We start from the raw sequence: 10821 nt of genomic DNA, 5'->3' as shown, positions 1-10821 counted from the left end.
TTCATCAACACACTCGGGAGATTTCGGTAGACCGAAGCCCCTTTCGCCCACCTCTTCGAGAGATGTTGGGACATTTGGTGATTCCAAAAATGAAGATTTAACCTCGAGTTTGATGTTGAAATCGTCCTTTGGAATATTATCTACTGGTATAAATGGGGTGCATTGATCTGTTAGCTCCATGTTGAGCTGGAGAACTCTCATCGATATCTTCTTATCAGAATAGTTCACTTCTATTTCCTCAAACAATCAGATCACATTTCCACATTTATTGATATATTCCTGTCCCATGCACAGAGCTTCCAATGACTTATAGATACATCATTCCTCACTTAGAATTTTGAAAAATATAATACCTGCAAAGTCTTAATATTTGGTATAAAATATACAGAATCCAACGCTTTCGTTTACCATATACGATATAACATACAACCGGTAAAGGAATGCGATGTGTATATTGCCATACGCAGCAGCTCCAGAACATCAAATAATGCAGCATTTTCGTATGATACTGGCGGCAACCGAAACCGATAGAAATATGATCTTATTTTTTTAGTTTATGAACATAATTGTAATTATGATACCAACTTCATGTTGTCTTTCCCGATGGCGTAGTGGGTCCAACTGATTTGAGGGGAGCACATCATGCTGTATGGGGCAATAGTTGTTAGATAGCGAAGTGGGCGCACAAAACAATACCTTGTAAAATTAAAATCATTTTTGTATTATAATGATATGATATCATAATATTATAATCTCTAACCGTTTTACCTTTCATTTTCTTTCTTTTGTCATTTTCATTTTTTCTTTGTCCTGGGGAGCGTTTCATGATAGGACTTGTCAGACGTTTTATCCGACAACTCCCATTTTATCCGACAGTTACCATAGTAACAGTGCTTCTCAGCCAATCAAAATCCAGAAAAGTTGTCAGATCTGACAACTTGTCGGACAAAAATTTTGATGAAACGCCCCCTGGAACTATGAGGGGGCATTAACCCGCGGTTGCATGTGTTCGAAAAATGTTCGAAATATAAGTTTGTAATGATAATCAAACACTGTGCGACTCGCAGTATATTGATTTTAAGGCATAACGGAATATCTTTGCTCAATAAAAATTTCCGTAGTTGTTTCCTGATTTTAATACAAGGATTCGAGTCATTTTTTGTGTCATCATGCTATTGTATCAACATCGAAACTATTTCTTCCTGTTCTTGGTAAACACATAAGTTTCTTAATAGGAACTGGCGATCTATTTTCTCGTGCTTGATTTGTGCATATGTTGGTTTTTGGTTTTTGTTTAAATGTATGAGTTAATGGTTAAAAAGAGAGACCTGTAAATGTAGACAACACGCTGTCTAAGCTCCCACAAAGGACTCGACAAGCAAACAAATAAAGGAAGGAATGAATGAATGAATAAATAAATAAATGAAGGAAGGAAGGAAATGAATGAAGGAATGAATGAATAAATAAATTAAAAAAATGAATAAATAGATAGATAAATAAATCAATCAATCAATCAATAAATCAATTGATTAATTAATTGATAAATGAATGAATAAATAAATAAATGAAGGAAGGAAGGATTAAAAGCAATTAATCGATGGATGGATGGATGAATGAATGAAATGATGGATGGATGAATGAATAAACCAAGGAATTTATTCGTTTGATAAATCAAATCATAGATGAATGAATGAATAAATAAATGAAAATATGAGTAAATGAAAAAAAATAGACGAATGAATGATTTTTTCAATTAGTCAATCAATTAAGAAATAGATTTAATGAATAGATAAATAAATTCATAAATTTATAGGGCCTACGTTTTTGTCAGATCATTTATCTGCTAATTCTGTATCGTACAGCATGTACCGAGGGCATGGACATAATGGATGGAGTCGGAGCTTTATACCTGTGCATGCCTTTTTAAATGTATTATAATACATTGAGGTCATACCTACACTCCTTTATACCCCTCCTGTCCCATCTAAAAGTTTCTGCATCCGACTGTTAACCTTTAGAGCCCCCTTTTAAAGCTTCAGCCTCCACAGCCCCCCCCCCCCCCCCCCCCCCGTTTCCGCGGCTCCTATAGAACAGACCTGTTCTGTAAATTTGTGGAAAATCTTTCCTGTTATAACAATTTACAGAATGATTTGGTTATTTCTTTCTTTAAAATCTGTGTTTTTAAGTTTTCTTCTGTAAAATCTTTCTGTTTTCTTTTCTAACAGTGTAGATGTGGTAGAATGTAATTGGTCCTTGCCCTTTATGACTTTACCAAATAGCAATTGACATAAAACCGTGTTAATTACCTCTCATTTAACTCGTTGAACAAACCGTTGTTAGCAAAACATATCATAAATTTCAAATTAAGGGTTGTTCGAGTAATTGCTAAACATTCTTCGTGAAATCAAATATGAGAGGAATGCCGGTGATTTGGGTTTATTGGTTTGATGAATAACATTGCCTGATGAATATACCTGTCGACATTTTTTTTCATTTCATTTATTTTATTTTCAACAAAACATGAGCCAAGTAAATACAATCGAAACATTTGTCGACAAAAAAATTAAAAGTAGCAATGATAATCACTAATTTAGAGTCAGCCTTTAGAGGTTTTATTTTGGTTTTTAGTTTCAGTTTTTACTACTTTATAATGATAATTTCTTGTATGATAAAGATAAAGGACCGATTACATAAAGGTCGAGCCCACCCCAGAAAATTGTTGATTTGAATCAAGGGAGAAAAATCAAACAAGCATAATGCTAAAAGTTTCATCAAAATCGGATGTAAAATAAGAAATTTATGACATTTTGAAGTTTGGCTTATTTTTCAAAAAACATTTCTATTTACAACTAAGTGACATGCAAATGAGAGAGTCGGTGATGTCTTGTTTTTATTGTTTGAATCATACATTATTTCATTTTTTACCAATTTGACATTAAGGACCAACTTAATTGAACCATAAAATATTATAACAATACTAATACCACATATTCAAGGAAGAATAAAAAGAAATCATAGGACAATGAGAAGAAAATTGACTATTCGTGACGTCAGCAACACTGTTTTTAAAAATCTATTTTACAGAAAAAAGAAGATTTTGAAGAAAGCAATAACAGAATCATTCTGTAAATACATAAAACAGGAAATTTTCTGCAATTTAACAGAATAGGTCTGTTAAAAAGGGGGGAAAGGGTGTTTTATTAAAGAAAAATTGTAAGGTTCCATACACAGAATACCAATCTCGAGACTCTGCTGCAGGAACTTCTTTTAGTTTAAGGAAAAATTTTCTAACAGTGAATTAGGAAAATGAACTATTTCGTGTCAAACGTTTTTTTCTTATATTAAAATTATTCAATTAGTTATTGTGTACACTTTCATGCTCAATGCAACAATCTTAATAAGCAAGGGAAAACGCTTCAAGCTTTCTGAACAAACCCCCAAATAATGCTCCATTTTTGAATAAATCGTAAATCGTATGTCTAATATGGATGGATGGGTGGATAGCAAAGGCAGGACAGTTCTGTCTGGCCATCGGCAAGCTTATCTGAAAATCTGAGGTTTTAAAACCCCACCCATTAATATGACGTCCTAGCGACACCCTTGGATTCGAAGCTTCTTTGAATCCGCATCCTTGAAAAATAGGCTGTTTCGGAGCAACCAAAGTCAGGAAGAACTACTGCAAGCCATTAATCTTGTAAGATGTTATCTCTCCGTCTTCCTCAAATAATTACCATCATAAAGATGGAATACACAATCTTCTTTATCGGGAAGCAAAGATCTTTCTTTGAAGAGAAACTTAATTTAGGTAAATATCTAGGATAATAAAATGCTCCATCAAACTTTGGTGGAATGTTGAAACAGTGCTCGGAATTGATGGCACACTTAACACCTGAAAGACAGAAAAAAAAAATTGTGACTGCATTTTGCTCTTGGGTGCCAACAACTTAAGTCAACTTTAGTCACAGCTCAAGTGTGTGACCTTAATAAGGTAAGTCTCATTAATAGTTCTGATTTGAAATCATTTTAATTTTGTTTTACATTTCAAATTTGACTAGATTACCTGATCTTATGAATTGTTCAAACTTTTTTTTTCAAGCAGTATTCGACACCATATAATTCAAAAACTATATTTTGAGTACAGTCGATAAAGTAAGGCAATTTTCAAGACGTGAATGATTTTGTTTCAGCAAACTAAACCAAGCTATAATTTGGCATATTATTCGTTTGATAATTTCGATGCTGGAATGTAATCTTTGTTTAGCAAAGTCAAGTTATATAATATTGGGTATGAACAATCTTACACCAACTGGAATATGAAGTTCTCACAATAATTTGTAATCACCTAGGCATAAGGTTGATATTTTTCAAAAAAAATGTGTCGTATTCCCTGGCTCAGAGGTAAATTGGGGAAAATATTTCCAGGGGTCTGAATTATGTTACGATGTGCTATTTTGAAAAATTTGCGAGAGAGTAAAAACTATAGGGTCAGTAAGTCAGTAATCAATTATTCGATAGCTTTGGCGTATAACGAGTCAAATAAGTCCAATGTATATTCGTTAAAAATCATGATCAGGAGCGTACGAAGGGGGGGGGGGTGATACGTGTTCACCCCCCCCCCCTTAATTATAATGATAATAGACAGTCATATCGCATTGTGAATAACGTATGCGCTTTCAAAGGATTTGGATATTCTTATCCTGGCTGTATAGCTCAAGCATCCTTCCAGCGCTCAGTGCATTTCCCATTCACCTCACCTGGGTTGAGTGCAGCACAATGTGGATAAATTTCTTGCTGGAGGAAACTACGCCATAGCTGGGATTTGAACCCACGACCCTCAGTTTCAAAGTCTGGAGACTAATCCTTTGAGCCAAAACGCTCCACATAATTTTTTTATACCACCCCATGAGAATTCACCCCCTACATTTATGCTTAAGACCTTTTTCTCTTATCAACTTTTCATTCAGCTTGAACCCCCACCCCCTTTAAAATATCCCGCGTACGCTACTGATCATGATGATGATGATAATATAATGACTCTGCAAAAAGATATCACGTTTGTAAAACTTTGAAGGCAGCCGCCCCCTCCCGTATAGTCCAACACTATGATAAAAAAAATATTACGTAATATCATATCAAATTGAATGTACATGTTTTTAAACATTTTAAAACATTATAGGCCTGTTGATATGCAGCTTGCCTTCAAAATAAAACCAATTACACACAGAAAAAAAGTAAATGATAACCGGGGGAAAATCAAACAAGCATAGCACTTGATATTGAAGCAAAATCACTGAGATGACATGAAATATTTATCGCATTTTTGAGTTTCTGAATATACATGACAGACATGTGAAAGATAAACACCAAGGTATTTTTTCGCTTTGTTGCCGTCTTGTGAATTCAAGTAATTGTCGCCATTTTCTTGTTCTGTACAGCTTTGTTACACATCTGTTACCATCTTACCCCCATCCCTACATGCTAATAATATGTTATCTTAGTCATGTACATATGGATGGAAAGGATAAATTAGCATTCCGTCAATGACAGTAGCGTAACGTGGGTCACGACATGTGGGGGGGGGGGGCACCGGCAAAAATTTTGAGTCACCTACTCGCGAAGCGCGCTCAGTTGCTAGGTATGCTGACCTAATAGAGACATTTTGAGGACAGTGTCATCTAACAGATACGTATATCACTGAACACATGATGCGAGCGCGAAGCGAGAGCTGAAAAATTTTGATATTCAGACCTAAAAAGTGACATTATAAGCAAATTTTTGTAATCATGATATGTACCTGTCTCGCTAAACAAACAATGCGAGTGCGAAGCGCGAGCTGAAATTTGTGTATATACTAACCCCAAACAGATATTTTAGAAATCTATTAAGAGCATACATATCTCACCTTAGTAATCTAATGCGAGTGTCAATAGCTTGCTGATTTTGTTAGAATATGCATCCAAACACATAAAGCAATTGTAGTAATTGTAATCATGATTAACATGCGCATCTCACTAACCAAATAATTGCAAGCGCCAAGCGCGAGCTGAAAAATTAGAAAATTCGCACCTGAAGAGGGGCATTCTAAGGATTGTTTGTAGGAATTCACGTAGACCATGCATATTTCACTAACCAAATGATACGAGCGCAAGCTGAAATTTTTGATATTCCGATCAGAAAAAGGGGATATTTTAAGGACTGATTTTAGGAAATCATGAAGAGCAGACATATCTCACTGATCCACTAAAGCGAACGTATAAGCACGGGGGAAAATGTTTTATATTAAGACCTTAAAATGATATGTCACTACTTAAAACAATAATAATTCCAAGTGTGGGAAATGTATTTGGTGTATATTGACTTGAAAACGGGAGGTTTTAGTACAACAGGATTATAATATCTCGTTAAACAGACAATACGAGTATCAGGAACAATGAACACTTTGGCCCCGAGCAAATTACGTTTCAAAGTTATATTTTTTTTTTTATGTAATATAACATGACATAATTATAATGTAATATAATTAACAATAATTTCTTCCTTCCCACTTTTATACGTTTATTTCACTTTCTCCCTCTTTTTCTCCTTTCTCCGTTTTTTATTTGTTTTTTTTTTGGGGGGCAGCCGATTGGGGAGGGGCACTTGCCCCCTATGCCCCCCACATAGTTAAGCCACTAATGTGATTTAAGTTCTCACTGAGTCTGGGTTTAAACCCTGGAAATTCTGGTTAACTACATGGAAATCAATCGGTATGTCGACGGAAAATCTAGGACTCCTAATCGCAAGGTTGTGAGTTCGAACCCCAACTCTGCCATTGTCTCCACTTTGATAAAAAAGGCCCGAGAGTGATATCTGTCGTCTTTAACGTCAGCCACTATGACTGATAAACCTAGACGTAAAACGTTTCATGGGTAATTGGTTATATACCAGCTTGGCGTTTACCAGCAAAATGCTGTCCTGCCGAGTTCCTACGGGAGTTACCCCAAACAGAAACAGAAAATCTAGTTATGTCAGAAGATAAATAATTTGCAAAGGGAATGAACTAATTGCAAGGTTTGATCTTGACTGTTCTCCTCTTTCATATCTATTGTCATGTAGGTATCATCATGACTGGAAATTACATCTTTATCATTTTGATGTTCGCATTATTTTCCTACGGTGGGGGTCAGGACATCTCCACATCACGTTTCAACTTCTCGTACGGCTCAGATGAATTCCTTGCCATTTACCAAGAACAAAAATTGCCTTTGACCATCACCGTAACCGATATGGATCCAGCCATAACAACAGGGTTTCTGCAACTGCGAAGGGCAGATCCTGAGATCTTTGACGTCCAAGGGGTTACGAACGTCAGCATCGCATCTCTCGGAAATGCACCAGTCAATGTCTCGACATCCATCAAGGGATTGTTCTTTGGGATCAGTACGCTACAGATCTACTACACAGGTGATGCAGAGGATGAATTGGTAGGTTCTTATGTCGTCAAGGTGTCAACGATCCCGACCATTCTGACACCCGTCTTCAGCTATCTGACTCTCATATGGGCTAATCATCTCCTACATCATGATGGGCAGCAAGATCAAGGTGGGTGACATCTGGAGCATCTTGAAGAAGCCTTGGGTTCTTCTCCTGGCTATGGTCTGCCAGTTCTTTGTCATGCCGGCCCTGGCTTTCGGGTTGTCCAAGGCTTTCAGTCTGGACAATACTGCAGCCTTAGGTTTGATCATGGTAGGATCCTGTCCCGGTGGGTGGCTCAGTAACATCTTTAGTCTTCTCCTCGACTGTGACTTCATCCTGAGTCTTATCATGACTCTCAGTTCCACCATCGTAGCCATGGGCATGATGCCTTTCAATCTTTGGCTTTATGCTCGTACGTTCACTACTGGAGAAGAGAACCTCGAGACACCATACTTTGATCTCTTCCTTCAAATCCTGTACCTGATCATTCCCGTCGGTCTGAGCATGATCATTGCTCGATTCTCATCCAAATTCACGAAATACTGTGAAAAGTGCCTCAAGCCAGTCGCATCCATGTGCATCATTGTTGCAATCAGTGTCGGGACACCCGCTCAGGTTCACCTCTACAAGAGTGCAAGCATCGAGGAGTACGCAGTCTCGGCATTGCTCCCTCTCTTCGGATGCATCGCCGGTTTGATCATATCCAAGATCCTCTGCATCAAGCGGAAGCAGGCCGTGACGGTTTCCTTAGAAACCGGTTCTCAAAACAGCCTTCTGGCGTTCACCATGCTGTCGCTTTTCTACCCAAGACCTGAAGCAGATCTTATAGGCAGAGTACCGTACATCATTGCTCTTCTTAGTCTCTGTGAGGGTATCGTTGTCTTTATCATCTACGTCCTTACCCGGTATGTTTTCTGCAAGGAACGGTTCGCTAAAAAAGACAATGATAGTGAAGAGATGTCTTCAATGGAAAAGAAATTACCTGAGCCGGCGAAGAACGGTAATGACGTTCCATTAGACATGTCAGAGGCTATTGATCCTTCTTCAATTGTGGTTGGGTTGGATACCAACACTGAAGACCAGGGCCACGTCAATAAAGCTTTTAATCAGTGATTACTGTGGGTTGTTTGTGGAGGTATTATTCCTTTCAACAGAAATGACAAAGCTTTTACAAGCCAGTGGCAGATCCGTATGGGGGCACATCGCCCCCCCCCCCCCCCCTCTAAGAAAGAATGTTTTATGTAGTAGAAATTTTTCGTTAAAATTTTCTGAACAAAAAAGCCCTTAAAAAAATCCTGGATCCGTCCCTGCTACAAGCATAATTAAAACTTCTGTCGAGTGAAATTCCCTGTTGAACCATTGGTCACCCTGATGCCATCTGGATCATCCCAATTTCAAATCAATCTCTAAAACATGAAAAATATACTCAAAATGGGGAAAGTTGTCTAAATGATTTTTCCTTCGAATTAAAAAAAAAAGAATGATGCACGTGATAATTATATCAAGCCCAAAATTTAAACAAATGTTATTTAGGGGAAAAATACAAACATTTGAATGTTGTATTTTCTATATAATGTGACCTACTACCGCCCTATTCCGGAGCCCCCCCCACACACTGTCCTGGAGTAAAAAAAAAGTTGCAAAAAATAGGAAACCCCCCTCCACTGGTGTCAAGAAAGGTTAGATGAGGTTCCATTGTTGTTTTTTTTGGAAGAAAAGTGGGCATTTGTGGGCCTTCTTATCTATTGGTCAGTCCTTGGGTCGGCAGTTGTCTTAAAGAATATTCGCCTCTGAAAATAATCTGCACGGAACAAAGGTAATAAATGTGGAAATGTAAAGATGAGCTCAGTTTGATTTATTCTATCAAAGTGGGAACATCCACCGCTCCATGAAGTTCTAGGCCGTACGCATTGGCGGCGGAAGCCAAACAATTTAGGGGAGGTCCACCTGAAATTTTGGGATGGGCACAGGTAAAAAAAAATTGACAGGCCAAAAAAAAAAGGTTATCAACCTAAGTTTTAGGAGTGGATCACAAAATTTTTTTGACAAGCAAAAAAAAAATCAACCTAAATTTCAGGGGGGACCTCAAACGTTTCAGGGGGATTCACATGAATTTAGGGGGACGTAGGAAAGAAAATTTACAAGCAAAAAAAAAGAAAAAAAAAAGGTTATTAACAAAAAAATTAGGGGGGACTGTCCCCCCTCCTCCAATTTAGGGGGTTACGTCCCCCACTTCCGCCGCCTATGGCCGTACGCATAATTGTTCCTTGAGGGCAGGACCTTTGGGCAGGACGATTAAAAATCTTCGAAGAAACTAGAAAAAAAACAAAGTGAAATTGAAAGACTTTCGTGCACACTTTTTGTGAATTATGTGAACATTTTCAATAAAAAAGGAAGTTTTCAAAATTTCGTAGGGGGGAGGGCAACCTCCCACCCCCCCCCCCCCGCAGCGGATGGCCATGTCAGGGTTGTTGATTATTCTACCCGTTTGTATATACACTTTTTAAATCAATATTGTTTATGCATTCAATAGATTATGTGAAATAAAACAAGAGGACACAATATTATGTTAAGGCTTTATTGATATTCATTTCTTAATTACTGATTTCAATTTTGGTCACGTCTCTAGTTGTTAAGAATTAGCTGCCGTGCCAGCAACAACGTTGTGTGATCATTTGACGTCATGATCATGATGATCATGTGACTTATTGCTGTTACACCCGAGCTTCGATACAGAGAGAATGGTTACCATGGTAATGGAATCCCCTAAAAGAGATAAATTCATATAGCATTAATTTTTAACCCCCCCCCCACAAAACGACAAGTCCTTCCGTTCAGCTAAATAATCTTCAATATTTGTTTTTTCATGGAACAAGAAGTAATATTTTGAACATGTCTTGGACTGTTACTTCGATTATATTATTTTGTTGAGTGGAAATGAATAAATCTAAATCTAAAAAATCTATTAAAAAAAAACACCATTTCTTCTGTGATTTCTGAAGATGTATTTTTGAAGTCTTTTAAGTCTTTAAATGCCAAATTTAATTAGAGGAGACGTTGCTCCTTTTGGATAATATAATCATGAGGAATCTACATTGTACATGTTCAACTATTGGGTTCACAAGGAGAAAATCCATGAATAAGCAGCCGGGCGTAATAAGCCTACAAAAAAATAGCGATGGAGTGTGATTTAATCTTAAAAGTACCAAGTGAGCGAAGCGAGCGAGGAATTTTCGTTGACCTTTTCCAAATCTAATTTTGTGATACATTTTAAAAATGATATTCAGAAAAAAATCATATCTATGGAAGAGCCGTGGTGTAGTGGTTCTGACTCTCGCCTTGTAAACAGAGGGTCGTGTGTTCGAA

The 10821-nt window shown here is 37.3% G+C and overlaps 1 protein-coding gene across 1 annotated transcript; it reads left to right on the top strand.

The window, feature by feature from the left end:
* The first annotated feature begins 7099 nt into the window (after window positions 1–7099).
* LOC121430248 (sodium/bile acid cotransporter-like) lies at window positions 7100–8568 on the top strand. The gene is given in 2 exon segments (XM_041627526.1): window positions 7100–7541; window positions 7543–8568. Coding segments are annotated over 2 exon segments (1464 nt in total). The 5' UTR covers window positions 7100–7103.
* Window positions 8569–10821: the final 2253 nt, after the last annotated feature.

Source organism: Lytechinus variegatus, chromosome 16 (genome assembly GCF_018143015.1).
Source record: "Lytechinus variegatus isolate NC3 chromosome 16, Lvar_3.0, whole genome shotgun sequence".
Taxonomy (NCBI): domain Eukaryota; kingdom Metazoa; phylum Echinodermata; class Echinoidea; order Temnopleuroida; family Toxopneustidae; genus Lytechinus; species Lytechinus variegatus.
Note: the sequence above shows the minus strand (reverse complement) of the source record. Positions and strands in the feature narration are given on the sequence as shown.